Source organism: Muntiacus reevesi, chromosome 17 (assembly GCF_963930625.1).
Source record: "Muntiacus reevesi chromosome 17, mMunRee1.1, whole genome shotgun sequence".
Classification (NCBI taxonomy): Eukaryota; Metazoa; Chordata; class Mammalia; order Artiodactyla; family Cervidae; genus Muntiacus; species Muntiacus reevesi.
The window spans coordinates 10,884,716-10,909,613 of NC_089265.1; the positions used below are offsets into that span (position 1 = coordinate 10,884,716).

The 24,898-nt window shown below is 41.2% G+C and overlaps 1 protein-coding gene across 1 annotated transcript in view; it reads left to right on the top strand.

The window, feature by feature from the left end:
- Positions 1-24,085, top strand: part of RIGI (RNA sensor RIG-I) — a 50,235-nt gene extending 26,150 nt beyond the window's left edge. The window contains exons 14-18 of the mRNA XM_065908431.1: positions 1,845-1,935; positions 4,647-4,817; positions 7,059-7,210; positions 18,452-18,595; positions 20,636-24,085. Of these exons, the coding sequence (XP_065764503.1) occupies positions 1,845-1,935; positions 4,647-4,817; positions 7,059-7,210; positions 18,452-18,595; positions 20,636-20,974 (897 nt within the window). The 3' untranslated portion in view covers positions 20,975-24,085. The remainder of the gene's footprint in view (positions 1-1,844; positions 1,936-4,646; positions 4,818-7,058; positions 7,211-18,451; positions 18,596-20,635) is intronic.
- The last annotated feature ends 813 nt before the right edge of the window (positions 24,086-24,898 follow it).

The following is a 24,898-nucleotide window of genomic DNA, read 5'->3' on the forward strand; positions in this document are numbered from 1 at the left end:
ATTACTGTAGCTTTATAGTAATTAAGTCTTTTTTTTTTTTTTTTTTTAGTAATTAAGCCTTGAAAGCAGGTAGTGTGAGTCTTCCAACTTTCAAATTTTTTTCAACATTGTCTCAGCTACCTTTCTTTACCTCTCCATTTTTATTTTAGAATAAACTCATCCACATCTATGAGAAAATCTATTGAAATTTCATTTGGGGTTGCACTGAAACTGTAGATAAAGCTGGGGAGAAATGATATCATAACAGTGTATCTTTTTTACTTATATAGGGCTTCTGTATTCGTTATCTACCGCTGATAACAGTTTATCCCCAAACTAAGTAGCTGGAAACAACAGATGTCTGTCATCTTATAATGTGTATGGGTCAGTAACCTGGAAACAACTAACTGGGTGTTTCCGTCTCAGGACGTCTCACGAGGCTCCAGTCAGGTTGTTGGCCATGGCGACAGCCTCCTCAAGGCTGGGAGGATCAGCCCCCAACCCCACTTGTGTGGTTTTTGGCAGAAGATGCGCTTAGCTCATTCATGGGGGCTTCCCCGATAGCTCAGTGGGTAAAGAATCTGCCTGCAATGCAGGAGACACAGAAGACACGGGTTTGATCCCTGGGTCAGGAAGATCCCTTGGAGAAGGAAATGGCAACCCACTTTAGTATTCTTGCCTGGGAAATCCCATTGACAGAGGAGCCTGGAGGGCTACAGTCCATAGGGGTCGCAGAGAGAGTTGGACATGACCTAATGACTAAGTATGCATACACATGCTTAGCTCATTCATGGGGGCCTCTCCACAGGCCGGCCTCACAAAGGGGTGCTGGCCTCCCCTAGAGTTAAGTGATCCAAGAGAGGTTGAGAGGGCACCTAATGTCAAGGTCACAGTCATGTTATAGCTTCAACTTGGAAGTGATTCCCCTCAGGTCTGCCTTATTTTATTCACTAGAAGCAAGTCAGTAAGTTCAGTTCACACTTGAGGGGAAGGGATTAAACAGGATCTGAATTACAGGGGGTGGAGATCACTCACAGCTACCTTAGAGGCCACCTGCCACATCTTCTTTGGTTTCTTTTATCAGTGTTTCGTCATTTTCAGCATACAGATTCTGCACATATTTTGTTAAACTTACACCTAAGTATTAATGCCATTATAAGTGGTACTTTTGTTTGTTGCTGGTATTTAGAAATACAACTAATGTCTGTATATTGATCTTGTGTCCTGAGATCTTTCTAAATTCACTTATTTTCTACCTACCTACTATTCTGAACCTTGCCTTTTTCACTGAAAAAATATCTTAGAAATTGAATCATATCAGATTACAAAGAGAGACACCATTATATTTATTTATTGCATAGAATTCAGTCACTAGAAGCTTTTGATTCCTCAGGTCTATTAGTCTGAAAACTACTTCAGAATGCTTGTCTGTATACTTTTTAAAAATTGAAGTAGAGTTGATTTATGATGTTGTGTTTATTTCTGCTGTATAGCAAAGTGATTCAGTTATACATATACATACATTCTTTTTTAATTCTTTTCCATTATCATTTACTTTAAGCTTTTTTTCTACTTGCATTGTTGTTTAGTCACTAAGTCATGTCCAACTCTTTGTGACCCCATGGGCTGCCACATGCCAAATTCCCCTGTCCTCCACTATCTCCTGGAATTTGCTCAAATCCATGTCCATTGAGTCAGTGGTGCTATCTAACTATCCCATCCTCTGCCATTCCCTCTTTTTGCCTTCATTCTTTCCCAGCATCAAGATCTTTTCCAGTGAGTCAGCTCTTCAAATCAGGCGGCATATATGCAATATTGAATTAATACAGAATAGTATCCAGCTGACAATTGCTTTGTATTTTCAGGCCTTAAAGAACTGGATTGAAGAACATCCTAGGCTCAGCTTTCTAAAACCTGGCATATTGACTGGACGTGGCAGAACAAATCAGACAATGGGTATTTATATATAGTGCATTAGATCTAACATACTATATATATAAGAACATATATGATATATTTTAATTCTTTCTTAGTGCTTGTATCAGTCAGGGTTCAACCAGGGAAGCAAAATCAGTAGGAGATTATAAATACATATAATACATATATGTATATATATATATATATATATATATATACACATTCATATATATATATAGCAACACATGTATATTGTACACAGACAGGCACACAGGGATGTAGTACAAGGAATTGACGTACACACTTGGACGGCAAAGCCAGTCCGAGTCCGCAGGGCAGGTCAGGACCAGTGGAACCCCATAGGCGTGAGCTGTCTAGAGTCTCTGAGGTCAGGGATCACCTCAGTCCTCTTTTCAAGGGCCGCCTTGTTTAGGTCAGGCCTGCCTAAAATGAAGTCCCTATTGAGTAACCATATCAACTGACTTAAGAAGTTTAATTACATCTGCAAATCCCCTTCACAGAAACACCTAGGTAAACATCTGGGGATTGCAGTTAAGCCTAGCTCAGTGAACACATTGAAAAGCCATCACCATGCTCAAATGTCAGAAACTTGTAGACTTTCCTCCTCCCATATGTCCTGCAGACAAAACCAAAGTTCTGTTTTGTTTTTAATATTGTTTGAGTATGTTACTCTCTTGCTCAAATTTTCAACCAGTAGATTAACTGGAAATAAAAATGTTCTCTATCTATTTTATTTTCATTCTTTAAAATATAAAAAGACTTAAAAAAAAATAAAAATAAAAATAAAAAGACTTATATGCATTATGTATTTTATAATTAAAAAAAGTCCTAGAGATAATCCTAAAATCTAGGTAGCGGGGTTAAAGGATGAAAGGCAACTTTGATCCTAGGTGGCCAGTCCTCATGCTGACATTCTCACAGCCATGCTCCCCACCCCCCAGTGACAGGCAATGATGCGTCCTCACTGTATCTCTTATTTAGTGCTGTTTATAATAAACAGTCCTGCTCTCAGTCGTTGGTCATCACCCTTGAAGTTTCCCTTCATGCAAAATTTAAGCCTCATTAATCTAAAAAGCAAAGTCAGATTTTGAATAGTTGGCTTGCCAAATGAGGTCCAACACGACCTTGTGGTTGGAATTGTCTTCTGCCTGCATGAGTCCAACTTGATTTTCAAACTTTGTTATTCATCCATACATAAGCACCCAGAAGATATTTTTCATATTTGTTTGTCCATCCCTCCATTCATCCATCCATTCATTCGTTCATCTATCCATCCACCATCCACCCACATTCACTGAGAACTCACTCTGTGCCAGTAACTGTGCTTCTGCCCAGCAGCCTCCCCCTCCTCCTAAGTCTAGACCACGAGGGTGGAGTCTCCCTCGCCCACTCCCACAGCACACAGTTCTGGCTCCATTCATTGTCATCGCACTGAATCATAGTTTCCCATGTATAGCCTTCTTCCACAAACTGGGAGCTCCCTTTAGATAAAAATGAACTTTTTAACCATTCTATCCTTATCTGACAAACCATAATTGCAGAATAAATGTTTGATGAACAAATAGTTAAATTCAGAAATTAGTTAAGTGTGTTGTCTGTCTTGGGCATGTTCATTGTTCAGTAGACCATGGTGAAAAGAAATTGTTTTGGCCTCGGCAAAATATATGTCAAAATTTTGCTGCCGAAGTAATTAGCCTCCAACTAATAAAAATAATTGAAAAAAAAATTTTGCTGCCAATTTACTGGGACAGAGTTGGAACTTTTATAAATTCTGTTAACTCTGAGGTGGAGACCACTTAAGTTCCTGCTCTTCTCAGTGTATCAGTGGCTGGAAACTGCACAGTGGTAGGGTCCTCAACTTAAATTCCAAGCCTGGTTTGGGTAGTTAGCTGTGAGTTTTCTATGCCTCCAAAACCTCCAGGTCTTCACCTGTAGTAAAGGAGAATCATAACATTTGCCATATCAACCTAAAAAAGGCCTTGTGAAGTTCCAGTGAGTAAGTAGATGTGAAAAGGTCTTGTTAGCTGAGAACTCCTGTATGTGCACAAAGGTGTTACAGTTAGCTATTGATATATTTTTAAAATCTTTATTGGAAATAGTTGATTTACAATGTTGCATTAGTTTCAGATATACAACTAAGTGAATCAGTTACACATATGCATATAGACACTCTTTTTTTTCAGATTCTTTCCCTATGTAGGCCATTACAGAGGATTGAGCAGGTTCTTATTAGTTATCTATTTTATGTATAGTGGTGTGTATATATCAATCCCAACTCTGTGTATCCCTTCCCCCCTTATCCTCTGGTAACCATGTTTGTTTTCTACATCCATGACTACTTCTGTTTTGTAAATACATTCATTGGTACCCTTTTCTTTAGATTCTACACATAAGTGGTATCCTATGATATTTGTCAAGCTGTTGGTATTTTTTCAAAAAATTTAATATTTGTTTTGAGATATCGTGACCGAAACCACATAGCTAGTAGGTGCTGCAGCTGGAATTTGAGGTCAGGCAGACTTGTGATAGAGTCCAAGATGTCAGACCCCCACCTTATCTTCTCTAAAGCAAGGACAGGGATAGGGCCTACCCCAAGGCTTGTTGTGAGATCATGAAGGTAAAGCACTTATCGCAGTACCTGGCATGTCGTAAGCTTTCCATAATTAACAGCTATTTTTTTCAGTGGTAAAGTTCCCTCTTGGTGAGTTATGTAATGCCCTCTGACACAGGAATGACCCTCCCAGCACAGAAGTGTGCACTGGATGCATTCAGAACCAACAGAGACAGCAAGATTCTAATTGCTACCTCGGTTGCCGACGAAGGCATTGACATTGCTCAGTGCAATCTGGTCATCCTCTACGAGTATGTGGGCAATGTCATCAAAATGATCCAAACCAGAGGTAAGAAGAGCTTTGATGCCAGGACTCAGAGGCTACTGTTTTGTCTGACTTGTGAATGTGTCTGTCATTCCAGCCCTTCGCGTTTACTGTGACTGGCGGCACAGTGAACCCTTCCATCATTGGTCCTTACAGTGACCTACTTGGTTAGGATGGGGTGGTTACAGTTTTGTACACAATTCTGTCTATTTTTGTTCTTGTTCACAATGAATACTGCTTTCTTGGTTAATATTGGCTGACACATTGATGGAAGGAAACTTCCAGCTTTGAGGCTTCGGCAGTCACATGTGAATGGTTCATGGCTGTGCTTGGGTGCTGGTAGGTCCCCTGTGTGCCAGAAAGGACACTGCAAGTTCTGTTCCACTGGAACTAGGCAGCCTCCTAACCAGCCTTTCTTATTTTTCCTTAATTTCCATAACTACAGCTGCCGCATTATTTTTCCTGAAAAACAGCTCTGAGCATGTCACCTCCCTGTATAGAAACTCCCATGGTTCCCAGATGTGCTTGATGTTAAAGCATTTTCAAAATCCGGCACCCTCTTATCTTTCCAACCTTGTTTCCCGTTCTTGCACTTTGTGCATTATCCACTTCAGCCTACCTGGCTTCACCTTTTTTCCTTTTCGAAGGACTTGCTCATGTATTATTGCTGCTGCTCATTGTTTCTGTCCCCCTGCTTCCACATCGCCGGTTCCTCATTCTCCCAGCTGGCGGTCATCTCTAATTTGAATGCCCGTGGCCCTTTTATCCATCTTTTTTATACCACTTCTCATTTTCCACCTATATTCTGGTGGTTGTGAACATGTCTCTTTTTTTAAAGTTTTATTTATTTATTTTTGGCTATTCTGGGTTTCCCCATCTATTTCCCATGAGGTGATGGGACCAGATGCCATGATCTTAGTTTTCTGAATTTTGAGCTCTAAGCCAACTTTTTCACTCTTCTCTTTCACTTTCATCAAGAGGCTCTTTAGTTCTTCTTCACTTTCTGCCCTAAGGGTGGTGTCATCTGCATATCTGAGGTTATTGATATTTCTCCCAGCAATCTTGATTCCAGCTTGTGCTTCCTCCAGCCCAGCATTTATCATGATGTACTCTGCATAGAAGTTAAATAAGCAGGGTGACAATATACAGTCTTCACATACTCCTTTTCCTATTTGGAACCAGTCTGTTGTTCCATGTCCAGTTCTAACTGTTTTTTCCTGACCTGCATACAGGTTTCTCAAGAGGCAGGTCAGGTGGTCTGGTATCCCTATCTCTTGAAGAATTTTCCACAGTTTGTTGTGATCCACACAGTCAAAGGCTTTGGCATAGTCAATAAAGCAGAAATAGATGTTTTTCTGGAACTCTCTTGCTTTTTCGATGATCCAGCAGATGTTGGCAATTTTACCTCTTGTTCCTCTGCCTTTTCTAAAATCAGCTTGAACATCTGGAAGTTCGATGCTGGGAAAGATTGAGGGCAGGAGGAGAAGGGGATGACAGAGGATGAGATGGTTGGATGGCATCACCGACTTGATGGACACGGGTTTGGGTGGATTCCGGGAGTTGGTGATGGACAGGGAGGCCTGACAGGCTGTGCTTCATGGGCTTGCAAAGAGTCAGACACGACTGAGCGACTGAACTGAACTGAACTGAATGCTGGGTTTTCCTTGCTTTTCGCTCGGGCTTTTCTCCAGTTGCGGTCCACGGGCTTCTCGTTACGGTGGCCTGTCTCACTGCAGAGTACAGGCTCTAGGGTGTGCAGACCTCAGAGCATGTGGCCTCAGTGTGGTGCACAAGCTCAGTTGCCCTGTGGCATGTGGTATCTTCCTGGACCAGGAGTTTTAACCTGTTTATCCTGCATTGGCAGGTAGATTCCCATCCACTGGACCACCAGTCAAGTCCTGTGAACATACCTTATTTCCCCATTTCCCCATCTCTTTATCATTCATCGTTGGGGCCCTCACAATGTCATCCTGGAGGTTCCTGCTGGGTTGTCTTTAAGCAGTGTCTCTAATAATGTGTCTGTCCTATCACACTGCACCAGGGAGACCCTGAGCAACCAGCCTGAAGTGGGTTCCTTTATCTGAATGTTTAATGTGCAGCTGCACAGCTGTATTTGACTCCACACCCTACCAGCTCAGCTTTTCCAGAAAGTGGGATTCAGTGAACCAAAGTTGAATTTTAAGAATAGCCCTGTTTCTTTCACATTCTCCTATTTGTCAGAGTTTTAAGTCAAAGACACCAAATAAAGTGTTTATTTTCTAACAGGCAGAGGAAGAGCAAGAGGGAGCAAGTGCTTCCTTCTGACTAGTAATGCTGATGTAATCGAAAAAGAAAAAATAAACATATGCAAAGAAAAAATGATGAATGACTCCATTTCAAGCCTGCAGAGCTGGAATGAAGCAGAATTTAAGGAAAAGGTAAGTCTTTGTATCCGTGTGACTCCTTCAGAATCTAACTATAAGCCATGAACAGGGACGTGAGCCTGGTTGGTACCTGTTCTCATTTTGCTTTGAGTGTTTCTTAGGTTATATTTTTATTTTTTTAAGTATTTGTTTATTTGTCTGCATTGGGTTTAGTCGCAGCATGTAGGATCTTTGTTACAGAGTGCAGGCTTCTCTAGTCAGGGCTCGAGGGCTCCTCTCTAGCTGTGGTGCACAGGCTTAGGAGTTGTGGCAGACTTAGTTGCCCCACAGTATGTGGGATCTTCGTTTCCCAACCAGGGATCGAACTCTCCTCCCCTGCATTGGAAGGTGGGTTCTTATCCACTGGACCGCCAGGAATTCACCCCACAGTGAATATCAGGTTCATTCTGCTTTAATTCTCAATAGTGCTAATACTTGAAGCTATGCTTTTAGATCTAAAGGGAAACTGAGCTAGAATAGCTCCTACACGGACTATTCACTTTGAGGACAACACCCTAACACTGCAAGACACAGCTCTTTTTCATCTTTTCTTCACAGCTCTCTCTAACACCTGGAGTCCTCGGGGAGGGGGTCCTGGCGCACTGTGCCTGGAGCTGTGCCCAGTATCGGCAGGCCTGTTCATGCATGTGGGTGCCAGTGTGGACCTTGGAGTAGCATGCTGGCTCAGCCCAGCCTCTCCGTGGTGCCTTAGTTTGACTGTAATTTCCTCTATGACACGGCATGGAAGCAAATTAGGGAAAGAGACACACACACAGACACCCCCCACCCCCCCCACAGACACCCATACTTTCTCCGGACCGTTTGCAGAGACTTCATCTCAGACTCTCTGGAGACACTGGACTCTGCAGCCCTGGGGAAGAGTTTAACGTTAGAATCAGTGGTTCCAGTCTCAATTCTGCCACTTATAAAACGTGTGACCTCAGATAGTTCCTCTTTGGAATTATCATTCTCATTTGTAGAACTCACAGGGTGGTTTTGGAGATAAAGTGAGATGTATGCATTGCTTCCTACAGTGCCTCGTGTAAAGTAAGTGCTTAAAATGGGAGTTGTTACAGGACAGGGGTGAGAGGCCTACTTTAACTTCATGAAGATGAGTCTTACAATTCAGTAGACTAATTCCATAGAGTTCATAATTTTGAAAAGTCATAATCTGTATGTTCAAAAAAGTATTGAGGGGGAATGAACTATCGAAAGCAAACTAACGGTTACTTAAGGAAAAAATTATGATGTTATGTCAGTGTTGACTCATTTTAAAAAACATTTCTTCCCAAAGTTAGGAGAACCAGATATTTGAAAGTACCTCTTCTACGTTGTCACTGAGAAGGATTGCAGGGAAATCCTTTAGTTCCTCTTAACTTCCCCCTTACTTTTACTTAGGACAAGGTTTTTCCCCTGAGCCGCTTCTCTATTGTGTAGAATATAGACGCGATGCTGATTAAAGGCTTTAAAACCTTTTTAGCTTTAGCATAATTTCTTTATATCCTCCACTAGGTAACGGCGTGCTTACGCTCACATGTGGCAAAAGCAATAGAGTAAAAGCCTGTTGAGGAAGATAGAGGCTGGAACAAACATATATACATTCTTTTTTATTTTTTAAAAATAATTTTATTTATTTATTTACATTATTTTTGGCTGTGGCTGAGTCTCTGTTGCCGCCAGGACTTTTCTCTAGCCTCAGTGAGTGGGCTTCTCATTGCTGTGGCTGCTCTTGTTGCGGAGCATGGGCTCAGGAAGTGAAGGCTTCAGTGGTTGTGGTTCTCAGGCTCAGTAGATGTGGCACATGGGCTTAGTTGCTCCACAGCATGTGGGATCTTCCCGGACCAGGGATCGAACCCATGTCTCCTGTACTAGCAGATGGATTGTTTACCACTGAGCCACCAGAGAAACCCTAGAGTTCATTTTTTACTTTTTAAAATTATATTTTAAATTAAAATTTAATTTTTCTGTTTTTTGACTTTTTTTTTCTCCAAACTTTCTATTTTGTATTGGGGTATAGCCGATTAATAATATTGTGGTAGTTTCAGGTGAATAGCGAAGGTACTCAGCCATAAGTTCTTTTGTAGCCAATGCATCAGGTCATAGAGTAGGGTGAGGAGAAAATGAACTGTTGTTAGATATCTGTTGAATCAGGCTAGTTAAGAGCACTGGGGAATTCCCCTAACATGCATGGGCTGAAAATGGGCAGAGATGGTAAAAAGTGAGCAGGGACCCAGCTCAAGGGTGGCCAGGAGTCACTGCTAGCTGGTAATTCCATGGTGGTTGGGAGGGCAGTCTTGGTCTCATCCCTGTCCTGTTGTGGTGACCAGCGCACACAGCCATGGTTAAAGAGGCAGGCTTTGCTGTCAAGGGGAAAGGCTTAGGAGAAGTATACCGAGGTAGGGGAAACCTTATTCTCTTAGAAGTCAAAGGATTTATGGTTCTCAGGGTGAGCCCCCTGTCTGTGGTGTTTTGAAAAGGGAAAGACTAGAGATCTCTTCAAGAAAATTAGAGACACCAAAGGAACATTTCATGCAAAGATGGGCTCAATAAAGGACAGAAATGGTATGGACCTAACAGAAGCAGAAGATATTAAGAAGAGGTGGCAAGAATACACAGAGGAACTGTACAAAAGGGATCTTCACGACCCAGGTGATCACAATGGTGTGATCACTCACCTAGAGCCAGACATCCTGGAATGGGAAGTCAAGTGGGCCTTAGGAAGCATCACTATGAACAAAGCTAGTGGAGGTGATGGGATTCCAGTTGAACTATTTCAAATCCTAAAGATGACACTGTGAAAGTGCTGCATTCAATATGCTGGCAAATTTGGAAAACTCATCAGTGGCCACAGGACTGGAAAAGATCAGTTTTCATTCCAATCCCAAAGAAGGGCAATGCCAAAGAATGCTCAAACTACCGCACAGTTGCACTCATCTCACACGCTAGTAAAGTAATGCTCAAAATTCTCCAAGCCAGGCTTCAGCAATATGTGAACCAAGAACTTCCAGATGTTCAAGCTGGTTTTAGAAAAGGCAGAGGAACCAGAAATCAAATTGCCAACATCTACTGGATCATCAGAAAAGCAAGAGAGTTCCAGAAAAACATCTATTTCTGTTTTACTGACTATGCCAAAGTCTTTCACTGTGTGGATCACAATAAACTGTGGAAAGAGATGGGCATACCAGACCACCTGACCTACCTCTTGAGAAACCTGTATGCAGGTCAGGAAGCAACAGTTAGAACTGGACATGGAACAACAGACTGGTTCCAAATAGGAAAAGGAGTATGTGAAGGCTGTATATCATCACCCTGCTTATTTAACTTATATACAGAGTGCATCATGAGAAATGCTGGGCTGGAGGAAGCACAAGCTGGAATCAAGATTGCTGGGAGAAATATCAATAACCTCAGATATGCAGATGACACCACCCTTATGGCAGAAAGTGAAGAAGAACTAAAGAGCCTCTTGATGAAAGTGAAAGAGAAGAGTGAAAAAGTTGGCTTAAAGTTCAACATTCAGAAAACAAAGATCATGCCATCCAGTCCCATCACTTCATGGCAAATAAATGGGGAAACAGTGGAAACAGTGGCTGACTTTCTTTTTTGCGGCTCCAAAATCACTGCAGATCGTGACTGCAGCCATGAAATTAAAAGATGCTTGCTTCTTGGAAGGAAAGTTATGACCAATCTAGACAGCATATTAAAAAGCATAGACATTACTTTGCCGGCAAAGGTGCATCTAGTCAAGGCTATGGTTTTTCCAGTGGTCATGTATGGATGTGAGAGTTGGACTATAAAGAGAGCTGAGCACATAAGAATTGATGCTTTTGAACTGTGGTGTTGGAGAAGACTCTTGAGAGTCCCTTGGACTGCAAGGAGATCCAACCAGTCCATCCTAAAGGAGATCAGTCCTGGGTGTTCATTGGAAGGTCTGATGTTGAAGCTGAAACTCCAATACTTTGGCCACCTGATGCGAAGAGCTGACTCATTGGTCCTGATGCAGGGAAAAGACCCTGATGCTGGGAAAGATTGAGGGCAGGAGGAGAAGGGGACGACAGAGGATGAGATGGTGGGATGGCATCACTGACTCAATGGACATGGGTTTGGGTGGACTCTGGGAGTTGGTGTTGGACAGGGAGGCCTGGTGTGCTGAGTGCGTTTCATGGGGTCACAGAGTTGGACACAACTGAGCGACTGAACTGAACTGGACGTAGGATCTGAGCATCCAGGCCCTTTATATCACAGAATTTTGCACAAGTGAGGGAAGAAGTTCAGAGCACATTCGGGCAGTCCTTGAGTAGGGGAAAGGGAGCCTGTGCACTCTCTTCTCCACACCCATAGCTGCCTTGTCCATTACCTGTGTGTGACTGACTTCCCCAGAGTACTGTGGCCCTCGGGGACCTCTGGTCATTCTGTAGCCATCTAGCTGAACCTGTAGACAGCCCAGAACGCTCCAGAAACTTATTTCCATGATGGAAGCCTCAGGATCTGATTGGACTTCATTCTAGAGCAATAAAGTGTAAAGGATATTTTTCATAGTTCTAGTTGTGGAGGGATATTTGAAATTAAAATGAAGAAGTCTACTTTCCTTTCTTATGAGTAGAGAATAAGATACAGGGTAAAAGAAGGTGCATTTTGACTACAGAATTTCCAGCCTGATCTCTGCCCTGACTGCATACAGTCAGGTATTCATAGTTTTGTTTTTCTCACCTCAGTGTAGGGCGTTAGGCCGCTTTTCAACCACAGGTGGGCGAAGGGGAGACTGTGTGCTCTAGACTTAACTCATGACTTTGGTTAAACCTCTTTATCCAGTTACTCAGTTTTACTTAGTTTTCAGTATAGAAGTAAGAGTTTTAATTTTTAGGATTCATATTTATTGCCTTTAGTGACATTTAAAATATTTGAGGTTATTACAATGGAAACAGTGAGAGACGTTATATTTTTGGGCTCCAAAATCATTGCAGATGGTGACTGCAGCCATAAAATTAAAAGATGCTTGCTCCTTGGAAGAAAAGCTATGACCAACCTAGACAGCATGTTAAAAAACAGAGACATTACTTTACCAACAAAGGTTCATCTAGTCAAAGCTATGATTTTTCCAGTAGTCATGTATGGATATGAGAGTTGGACTATAAAGAAAGCTGAGCACCAAAGAATTGATGCTTTTTAAACTGTGGTGTTGGAGAAGACTCTTGAGAGTCCCTTGGACTGCAAGGAGATCACACCAGTATATCCTAAAGGAGATCAGTCCTGAATGTTCATTGGAAGGACTGATGCTGAAGCTGAAATGCCAGTACTTTGGCTACCTGATGCATAGAATGTACTCATTTGAAAAGAGCATGATACTGGAAAAGATTGAAGGCGGGAGGAGAAGGGGAACAATAGAGGCTGAAATGGTTGGATGTCATCACCGACTCAATGGACATGGTTTTGAGCAGGCTCCAGGAGTTGGTGATGGAGAGGGAAGCCTGGCGTGCTGCAGTCCATGAGGTTGCAAGGAGTCAGACACGACTGAGCAACTGAACTGAACTGAACTATTTAATTGCATTTTAGTATATGATCGAACATCATTAGATGTAGGTGATTTTTTAAATTGGATGCCTAAAGGGCAAGTTTATATTTTTACCTTTTTTCCTGTCACATTCCCCCCACCCTGAGCCTGCCTTAAATAATGATCAGAACCATGTCTGAGAAATTTAAATTCCTCATAGGGAAATATATATCATGTAACCATGGAATTTCATTTTTAGAAATTCACCCAGAGGAAATAATGAGGTAAATGCATACATCATGCAGCAGTTTTACAGCAGTGAAAATGTAGATTGGAAATAGGGCGTATTAAGCATTCTTTATTCTTACAAAAACAATGAAGATAATTACAGGTGGGATAGAGTAGAGTGGGGAGTCGGGGGAGAGAAAATCATATTTTGATTGTTTTCCTGACCTATATTCCAGGCCTAAATTTTTAAATATAAACCAAGTTTTATTTGAATTTGAAGTGCATTAGAGATCAATGGCTTCTCAATGGGTGATCAGTAACCAGTACAAGGTATATGGGGCTGGGACATTTCCACTCACAGTGACAATAACTGTCTCATACATGCAGAACATGGGCTCTCCACCAAGCCCTGCAAATGCTTATTTATATCAATGGGTCTCTAAGTGATCCATGTGGTTGAGCCTCTCATGAAGTCACACTCTGGGAGGGAAACTGAGGCATGAAAATTTTCAGTGTCAGTAGATCACACAGCTAGGTTGGGGTGGGGCTGGGCAGAGTCCATGTCTAAACTCTGCATCTGTTGGCCTAACCAGAAATGTTTGAAGCATAAATCAGTTCAGTTCAGTTCAGTCACTCAGTTGTGTCTGACTCTTTGCGACCCCATGAATTGCAGCACGCCAGGCCTCCCTGTCCATCACCAACTCCCAGAGTTTACTCAAACTCATGTCCATCGAGTCAGTGGTGTCATCCTCTGTTGTCCCCTTCTCCTCCTGCCCCCAATCCCTCCCAGCATCAAGGTCTTTTCCAATGAGTCAACTCTTCACATCAGGTGGCCAAAGTACTGGAGTTTCAGCTTCAGCATCAGTCCTTCCAATGAACACCCAGGACTGATCTCCTTTAGGATGGACTGGTTTGATCTCCTTTCTGTCCAAGGGACTCTCAAGAGTCTTCTCCAACACCACAAGGACAACTAAAAAAATTTTACCGAGTAATAGAAGGTAGATTAAGACAAAAGAAACCCTGGGAATACCCTGCTGGTCCAGTGGCTAAGGCTCCGAGCTCCCAATGCAGGGAGCCCACGTTCAGTCCTTGGTCAGGGAACTAGATCCCACATGCTGCAACTAAGACCCAGCACAGCCAAGTAAAAAACTTTAGAAAAAGAAAGAAAGAAAAGAAACACCATTTTCTTGAATTGAATGACTGAATATTTTAAAGATATGCATCCACTGCAAATTCAGTTGTACGTTTATCATAGCCCATAATCAAAATATAAATTTTAGCTTTGTAAAAAGGCTCCAGAGTTTATATAGACACATACATAAATGAAAATAGCGATGACATTTCGGAAAAAATAACTCATGTATAGGTATTGCCCTACCCAATATTGAAGTACAAATCACCATCATTAACATTTTCATGGTTCTTGGCAAAAGACTAGCCTAACAGACCAAGACGAATACCAAGGAGCATTAAAGCTATGCCAGGCAGTCCTGATCAATTATTAACTCATGTTACCTCCCAACAACCTGTGAAGTAAATGCTATGACTATTCCCATTTTATATTTGAGGCACTTGCCCAGAATGACACAGCTGCTAAGTGGTAGGAACAGGGCTTACAGCTAAGCTGTCTGGCTCCACCTGGAACACTGGATAAAAAGAGGCAGCCCCACAGACCCGTGGGGCAGAGCAGATCCTTCTACACACAACTCTGCTCTGAAATCACCATGCTCTTTCTTCCTTCATCTTTGATGTTTCAGGTGTTCTTCTTCTGTCATGTCCTCTTTCGAGAACTTCTTTTTGCTCTTCTTTTAGGGAAAGGAAGGTGGTGAGCATATTCTTAAAATAATTTGTTTTGCTTCATCTGAGAATGTCTTTATTCCCTCTTTATTTCTGAAGTATATATTGCTGAGTATATAGGCATTTGGGTTGACAAGCTTTTCTTTTAGCATTTGAAAAATATGTCACTTTTGTCTGCTGTTCACATTCTCTGATGAGAAATCTGGTATCATTCAGATTGTTTTTCCCTTGTAGGTAAGGTGTCATTTTTTTTTTTCTGGTTGCTTTCAAGATTTTTTTCCTATGTGTTTAGAGAACAGACTTGTGGTTGCCAAGGACGAGTGGATCGGGGAGGGAAGTTTGGGATTAGCAAATTAAATGCAAACTATTATATATAATAGTTTAAACTATAAATTTATAAACTTTAAATAGTTTTATAAACTATAAATATATTTATAAACTATATATAGTTTAAACTATTATATATAATAGTTTATATATATATTATATATAATAGTTTATAAATATATTTATTATATATGTAATAGTTAAACAACAATAGGATAAACAAGATCCTACTGTATAGCACAGGGAACATATTCAATATCCTGTGATAAACCATACTAGAAAAAAAATATATCTATATGTGTGTAACTGAGTCATCTTGCTCTACAGCAGAGATTGGCATAACATTGTAAATCAACTACACTTCAATTGAAAAAAATTTTAAAAAGACAATATAAATCAAATGATCTGGACTTCCCATAGGATAAATCTCTTTATTTTTTATTTTTATTTTTTAATTTTATTTTATTAGTTGGAGGCCAATTACTTCACAACATTTCAGTGGGTTTTGTCATACATTGACACAAATCAGCCATAGAGTTACACGTATTCCCCATCCCGATGGGTGAAATTGCTACATAAAAAAACATGTAAATCCAGAAATAGATAAATAAATGAAGCTAAGGGGCAAACCATACATACACACTGAAGTTCTTTTCCTATGTCTTCAGTTTTCAGAAGTTTGATTATAATGTGTCTTGGTGTGGTTTCTTTATATTTATCTTGTTTGGATTTGTCCAGCATCTTATACCTGTAGGGTTCTGTTATGTAAAATTTGGGAAATGTTTAGTCATTGTTTCTTTCAGTACTTTTTAAGCTCTGCTCTTTCCACTCTCCTGTCATAACTGTTAGATCTTTTTAAAATAGTCTTAAGGTTACCGGAGGCTCTGCTCATTTGTTAATTTTTTTCTATTCACTTTCCTTTGTTTAGATTGGGGCATTTCTATTGTTCTGTCTTCCAGTTCATTGATTCTTTGCTTTGTCCTCTCAATTCTGCTATTGAGCCCATCCACTAAACTTGTTGTTTTGGTTATTGTATCTTTTAGTTCTAAAATTTCCATTCTGTTCTTCTTTATATCTTCCATTTCTTGGTTGAGCCTCTAAATTTGTTTGTGTTTCAGGAGTGTTTATGATGACCCATTGAAGCATTTTTATTATGGCTAAAGTTTTTGTCAGATGATTCTCAAATCTCTGTCATCTCAGTGTTAGCATCAACTGGTTCTCTCTTTTTTTTTTTTTTCTTTTTTTCATTCAGTTTGAGATCTTTCTGGTTTTTGGTATAAAGAGTGATTTTTATTTTATTTTATTTTTTTCAGTGGGTTTTGTCATACATTGATATGAATCAGCCATAGAGTTACATGTATTCCCCATCCCGATCCCCCCTCCCACCTCCCTCTCCACCCGACTCCTCTGGGTCTTCCCAGTGCACCAGGCCCGAGCACTTGTCTCATGCATCCAACCTGGGCTGGTGATCTGTTTCACCATAGATAATATACATGCTGTTCTTTCAAAACATCCCACCCTCACCTTCTCCCAGAGTTCAAAAGTCTGTTCTGTACTTCTGTGTCTCTTTTTCTGTTTTGCATATAGGGTTATCGTTACCATCTTTCTAAATTCCGTATATATGTATTAGTATACTGTAATGTTCTTTATCTTTCTGGCTTACTTCACTCTGTATAATGGGCTCCAGTTTCATCCATCTCATTAGAACTGATTCAAATGAATTCTTTTTAACGGCTGAGGAATATGCCATGGTGTATATGTACCACAGCTTCCTTATCCATTCGTCTGCTGATGGGCATCTAGGCTGCTTCCATGTCCTGGCTATTATAAACAGTGCTGCAATGAACATTGGGGTGCATGTATCTCTTTCAGATCTGGTTTCCTTGGTGTGTATGCCCAGAAGTGGTATTGCTGGGTCATATGGCAATTTTATTTCCAGCTTTTTAAGAAATCTCCACACTGTTTTCCATAATGGCTGTACTAGTTTGCATTCCCACCAACAGTGTAAGAGGGTTCCCTTTTCTCCACACCCTCTCCAGCATTTATTGCTTGTAGACTTTTGGATAGCAGCCATCCTGATTGGCGTGTAATGGTACCTCATTGTGGTTTTGATTTGCATTTCTAAAGAGTGATTTTTAAATCAAAACCCAGAGGTTTTCATACCATATGAAATTTGGGATCTTACTTAACCTTCTGTGTTACCTGGCTTCTTCTGATATTGTTCTGGCAGGGGAGGTAGGTGACCCTGTTTCATAACTGCCAGGTGAGGGTAGAAGGCTAGGTTTCCTGCTTCAGCTTCTGTTGATCTCAGCAAGGGGAGGCTCCTTGTTACTTCCGCTTGGGGATGGAAGTTCTGGCCCCCACCGTGATTTCTATGGATACTACAGGCCGGGGGGCTACCATGTGGCAGGACTGAAAATCCTGGCTCCCTGTGTGGCCTTCTCTGACACCACCAGGGGGGAGTGTTGGGATGCTTCCTATCAGCCCTGCTTAGTGGAATTCTAGGTTCCTCCCCACTAGATTCAGGGTTCCTTGGTTCTTGTTTTTTTGTTGTTGTTGTTGATTTCTTCCTGTGGAACAGCTATTGTCTAAAAGTTTTCTGTCTTGCTAGTTGCCCCTGTCTTCATCCTTCGGCTAGAGAGACAGGCTTTTGTTGAGACTTTCTGTCTGTGCCGAGAGGCATTTCTGGTTGCCAGCTTCTTCAGCCCCGTGTCTGGGATGTATACACAAGGCAAAAAAAGAATCCCAGGGAGCTCACTCCTGTGTTGTTTCTAGGGTTCCATGGCTCCTAGCTGGTCTGCCTTCTTCTCTTCATCCTTCAGAACTTTGGGTTTATTTTATATATAATGTTTCAGGGTTCTTAGTTGTACTTAACCAAGGCCAAATTTTGAGGTAGAATGTAGACATCGTGTTTAGACATTTAACTTTAATGGAATTCAACAGTATTCTTTGTGGTTTGCAAGGGAAGAGAGAAAAAAGGTTTAGGTGGTGGTCTGCCTGCTGTCCTATTCAATGGGCTTATACCTAGGGAGTGGGTATTTCATTCCTGAAACAGTCAATGCATATCATATGTCTATTTGTGAAAGGTTTTAAAAGTTTTACCAACTACTAATGTAGAAAGCATGGTTCACATGACTGTTTTATGGACATCTTTCATGCTTTTATGGATCTTTGATGAAGATATGGAAAGGCTAATTGGAGAGGCCACAGTTAAACACTGACTAACAAAGAATTAGGAGAATCAAAATTACCTGTGGGATTTTTATAAACAAAACCAGGTACTGTATGTTCATAGAAGTTGTATAGGAATAAATTATTATGTACATGTGTGTGTGTGTGTGTGTGTGTGTGTATTTTAGTCATACCCAGAGTACATATTTGAAGGGTTTTTTGTCTGCTTTTTTTGCACTTAGATTCTCCAGATACAGAGTCATGAAAAATTAATCAGGGATAATCAAGGAAAAGTAAAACCTGTGCTTGATAAGAAAAATAAAAAACTGCTTTGCCGAAAGTGCAAAACCTTTGCATGTTACACAGCTGATATAAGAGTGGTGGAGGTAAGCAACCCTTTTCACAAAGAGCACTGGGTCATTTTTTAGCACTCATTAAAGCGTGTCTATCGTGAGAGGATTATAGTAAGAATACTCTTATTTCTTTTGTTATCCTGGCCAAGGTCCATGTATTTTTAAAAAACTAAAACATTAAAAAAAAAAAAAACCTGAATATTCAACAATAAAGGAATACCTTGAAAGTTGCTGTTTAGCTAAATATTGTATAACCATTACAAATAATCATTATGCTAAATGCTATGTGGTATTCTGGATTAGATCCTAAAACAGATAAAGGTATTATTAGAAAAAGTAGTAAAACTTATAGTTTAGTAAATACTAATGTGCTGATATTAATTTCTTAGTTCTGACAAATGTGGTATGATATGTAAGATGGTAGTGCTTAGGGACGCTAGGTGAAGGGTACACAGGACCATCTTTCTAACTTTTCTGTAAATCTGCAGTTACTCCAAAATAAAATTTGTTAAACAAAATGATTAGGAAGCTTATGTAGTATAAGGAAAAACTTTTTACAAATTAATGCAAAGTGGGAAAAACCCAGGATACAAAGTAGTAAATATGCTATGATCAGAGCAATGTGAAATAATAACACCACCACTATCACTACCACCAACAAAAATACTTAGGTTTGTACCAAAAAAGGCTAGCAGAAGTATACTAAAACATACTAACATTTTGCAGTGAGACACCATGATTCTTTTCTCTTTCTATTTTATGTTTTCTTTAAAAAATATTTTTTTTTAATTGGAGTACAGTTGTTAAACAGCGTTGTGTGAGTTTCTGCCGTACAACAACGCGGATCAGCCACAAGTATCTATGTGTCCCCTCCCTCCTGAGCCTTCCTCCCACACCTATTTTACGTTTTCTAAACTTTCTTTTGGGGATATGGGTCACTTTTACAATGGGAGCAAAATTTCCTGATCTTAAACACATCTGCAGCTTAGCTTTCTATTTTTTTTTCCATTAAAACTTTTAGATAAAGGATTAGAAAAATCTCCAAAGACAAAAAGTGGACGTAACTCTATCGCTGCCGACTGGGGACAGTGGAGGGCCTGGGCTGGCTCACGTGATGAGTTGTCACATTAGGGTTGTTTAGTCTTCAGAAAGCTGAAGTCTCTAGTCAGTGCAACACTGGAGCAAGAAACACATTTAGGGCTAATACTAGCAAGTTCCCATACCTTTCTGAGTCTTTTTCTTTTGCTGTGAAAGGTCCTCTCAGCTCCAATTTGGGTGATTTTCTGTTGAAATAGCCCTTTAGGCTCTGTTTTCCTGAGGGCCTGTTGCAGGCTCTGTATTTGCTCCATGCACTGTGAATTTTGTTCCAGTGTATTTTAACGTTGTGGGTGGGGCCAGTGGACACCTCAGTCCCCGAGCTTCTTCAGACGCACACTGACCCTTTGTTGTTCTCTGTATCCTTGCGATTCTTCCTGTCAGGGCCACTGATGAGCTTGGGCCTCCCAGGTCTTCAGCAAATACCCCTTTGTCTCTGAATTAATAAGGAGTATCTATTAATATTTTCAGGGGTTTCCCCGATGGCTCAGTGGTAGAGTCCACCTGCCAATGCAGGGGACTCAGGTTCAATCCCTGGGTCGGGAAGATCCCCTGGAGAAGGGAATGGCAACCCACTCTAGTATTTGCCTGGAGAATCCCGTAGAGGAGCCTGGCAGGCTACAGTCCATGGGGTTGCAGAGTCAGACGTGACTTAGCGACTACAACAATGACAGTCTATTTTCAGGAGCCAGGTTGCCTGGAAACTTGTTAGTCCTCCTCTGCATGATGTGTCCCCCATCGACTCACTGGTCCCTCCACGCCCACCCTCACCTCCACTGTGTGGTTGGGAGTCAGACTGCATGGATTCTACTCTGGTCTTGAGGCAAATTCACATTTCCTCCCTACTCCATCTGTAAAAGAAGTGGGACCCCGCCTCCTTGTCATCTCAGATTATTGTGGAATTTTATTTTTTAAATCACAGTTACGTTCTGGTTCTAACATTCTGTTTTGGGTGCTATTCAATCCCTTTATCTGTAGGAATGCCATTTCACTGTGGTTAGAGATGCTTTCAGGGAGCACTTCGTGACTAAGTTACATCCCAGACCGAAGAATTTTGGGAGTTTTGAGAAGAAAGCTAAGATCTTCTGTGCCAGGAAGGACTGCCTCCATGACTGGGGAATTCACGTGAGGTACAAGGCATTTGAGATTCCAGTTATAAAGATCGAAAGTTTTGTTGTGGAAGATGTTGCGACTGGAGCTCAGACACTGTATGCAAAGTGGAAGGACTTTAATTTTGAGAAGATCCCATTTGATGCTGCAGAAATGTACAATCACGCTCAAGACCTCAATCTGCAGGGAATGGATGGCCTTGAATGAAGAAGAAGTTAGACCTGTGGGTAAAGGATGGGTCTCTTTGTACTGTGGTCAAGTTATTTTTCCTATGGCTTGTACGATACTGAGCATTTATCACTCAACTTCTATTTCGTTTTCAGCAGTTTGTACTGATACTGGATCATGTCTGTCAAGCACAAGTGAGTGGATTAGAGCACGCGATTCTTTGTTGGCCGGGAGAGCTTGGGAAAAATGAATAAACCTTAACTTGTTGCCATCCTTCTTTTCAGAACCCACTGCACCCATAGCCACTCAGTACACACTGGGATCTGTGAATGAGTGAATGGAATGTTGAAAGGTTTTCCATACTTCCCTTTCCTTAACCCACTATGCTGAAGCTGAAACTCCAATACTTTGGCCACCTGATGCGAAGAGCTGACTCATTGGAAAAGACCCTGATGCTGGGAAAGATTGAAGGTGGGAGGAGAAGGGGACGGCAGAGGATGAGATGGTTGGATGGCATTCCCGACTCCATGGACATGAGTTTGCGTAAACTCTGGGAGTTGGTGATGGATAGGGAGGCCTGGCGTGCTGCAGTCCATGGGGTTGCAACAACTCAAACACAACTGAGCAACTGAACTGACTAACCTACTATAAACTGACTTTTGCCCTTAACGATCTACTAAAGTTACTTTTGTCAAGGTCATCAGTGACTCTGATTGTCAGATCCACTGGGCACTTCTTAGTCCTTCTGTTTGATCTTTTAGCTGTTTTTGCCCTGTTGAATACTTCTTTCTTGGAACTCCGTCTTGGCCACTAGCTCTTCTAACTCTTCCCCAGTCTTTTCTATGGGCTTCTTTTTCTGAGTCCTCACATGTTGGCAATTCCAAAGGTTCAATGTATATACACATCCACAGGCATCAGAGTCACATATACTTGTATTCTCTGTGTAGCAACGTGTGGCATCTATTATTAAAATTCAGTGGTGGATTTTTTTTTCTTTTTTGTTTCTTTGACCTTTCTCCTTTAAAGTTTAGTTCTTTTTCTTCTTTTTAAAATTTTTAGATTAATTTTTATTGGGACGTAGTTGCTCTGAAGTGTTAGTTTTTGCTGTGGAGCACAGTGAATAGTTTCACATACACACAGAGCCCGTTCAGGTCACACAGGTTATTGAGCAGAGTTCTGTGTGCTGAAGAGCGCGTTCTCAGTAGTGGACAATGATTAGTAATGGGGACACGGAAGTGATAACAGTAATCCTTGCAAAGTTGATTTCTGTTGTTTTAGTTTATTGGATATCTTGCCCAATTAATTTTTTTCTTAATCTGTGCCACTGTTCCCTTCGATTGATCATCTCAAGCCATTTTCTAGTAATAGTTGATGGTCAACATTTGGACTGTGTTCTCAGGTAGGTCCCTTGGATGATCCTGAAGGGGCAGTTTAATTTGGCTGTCCATTCTGTTTAAAAAATTGGAATGCGTGCAAAGGTATCCTGCGCCATTTAACAGGGTTTGCCGATGCTCGGGAGTTTAGTTTGGTGTGTTCCAGACTCAGAGACACCTGAGCTTTGCTGTCTCCACCCCAGGCCAAGGTATTGTATGTTCAGCTCAGGGTAGGCTCTGTAGTAATTTAAAGCAAATTCCTAAAACATATGAGCTGTTTGTAATACACTAGGATCGTCAACGGCTTAAACAAACTTGTAAACATCATAAAATGTTAATATGCTCAATAGAAGGGATCACATAACTTTTCAAATAGCACCTATTTATATCTGAAGGCTATTTGGTGTCCAAGAGGCCACCCAGACTACCCAGATCAATCCTGGAGATCAGTCGGGTGAGGCACTACAACCATCTCATCCTGGTTTTGATCTGATGACAGGTTTTGCAGGCTGAGTCAGAGAACTTGCTATTTATGTAACTATTCCTTGGCTTAATTTTCTGCAAAACAAGCATAATGCATACCTGTAAGGATTAATGGAGAGTTTTTAACTGAAATAACATATGAGAAGTCCTTGATTATACATAGTAGTTGCTTGATCATGGTTACTATTAGATGTATTCTTAGTAGGACATAAAAAAAATGAGTTATTTAAGCCAACTTACTTGCTGCTTTTTATTCATTTTCTATTTGTATTGTATAAGAGTATTAAGGTTCTGCTCACCAGTTTTAATGTGGGCTTTTTTCCCCACACCACCAAGCAATTTATCAACTGGGTGTCTTACCATTCAACTCAGTTCTGACATTCTCTGCCTGGAGATGGCGTCAGAGTCCTACAGGTTAAGGACTCAGTCCTATAAGACTGCCTGCCTCCTCCCTACAAATTGTTACTACCTGTGCTTCTGACCAATTGCCAAAAAAGGTCCATCTAGTCAAAGCTATGGTTTTTCCAGTAGTCATGTATGGATGTGAGGGTTAGACTATAAAGAAAGTTGGACACCAAAGAATTGATGCTTTTGAATTGTGGTGTTGGAGAAGACTCTTGAGAGTCCCTTGGACTGCAAGGAGATCAAACCAGTTCATCCTAAAGGAAATCAGTCCTGAATAATCATTGGAATGACTGATGCTGAAGCTGAAACTCCAAACTTTGGCCACCTAATGCGAAGAACTGACTCATTTGAAAAGACCCTGATGCTGGGAAAGATTGAAGATGGGAGGAGAAGGGGACGACAGAGGATGAGATGGTTGGATGGCATCACCAACTTGATGGACATCAGTTTGAGTAAACTCCGGGAGTTGTTGATGGACAGGGAGGCTTTGCGTGCTGCAGTCCATGGGGTTGCAAAGAATTAGACACAACTGAGTGACTGAACTGAACTTGAACTGACCAGTTGAATAGGGATGAAAGTTATAGCAACCTCCTCTGTGGCCTTAGTTAATTTGCCAGAGACTCATAGGACTCAGAGATTATTGGTTTATTGTAAAAGGAAATAACTCAGTGTAGGGACCATTCCTATAAATTAACCAAGATGGCAGTGGTCAGGCTCTCTTGCCCCACGACTTTTTGCTGTCACCCCATGTTTTGTAAATAATGACTTTGCATGGTTATGTAACAGCTGAGATCACTTATAGAACTGCGCATGTATGTCATGATGTACTCGCGTAGCCATGGGCTGCTTTTTGTTCTGTAAAGCTATATAAGCCCCACCTGAAAAGCCCTTCAAGGGGAGTAAGAATTGTATTGAATTGGGTTGCGTAGTTGCTACTACTGTGCCAGCCATTAGAGAATAAAGCATGTCTGCCTTCCCACAGTGAGTAAAGTGTCTGCAGTTCCTTCCCAGTTGGCTCAGTGGTAAAGAATCCACCGGCAATGCAGGAGGTGTGGGTTTGATCCCTGGATCGGGAAAAGCCCTTTGAGGAGGAAATGGCAACCCACTCCAGTATTCTTGCTGGAAAACCCCATGGACAGAGGAGCCTGGTGGGCTATAGTCCATAGGGTCTCAAAGAATCAGACACAATTGAAACGACTTAGCATGCACGTTCACAGTTCCTATGGCTCCTCGCATCTTCTTCCAGCTTCCCTGCTCATGCCTTGTCTTTCCTGGGTTCAGTGAACAGTGAGATACAGCAAGACAGTTGGCGTAGTCAGAAGGATACAGAGAGACATGAACAGCCCGATGAAAGAAATGCATAGGGTAAGATATGTGGAAAGGGTTCAGAATTTCCATGTCTTCTCTGAATCTCTACGTGTTCATACACCTGGAAGCTCTTTGAACCCTGTTCTTTGGGTTTTATGAAGGCTTCATTATGGAAGCATGATTGATTAAGTCATTGGCCATTGGTAACTTGTTTAACTTCCAGCCCCTCTCACCTCCCCTGAGGGCAAGGGATGAGACTGAAAGTTCTAACCCTCAGATCATGTGATTGTTTTCCCCATCCTTAAGTGTTAGTTGCTTAGTCATGTCTGACTCTTTGCGACCCCATGAACTGTAACCTACCAGGTCCTTCCGTCCATGGGATTCTCTAGGCAAG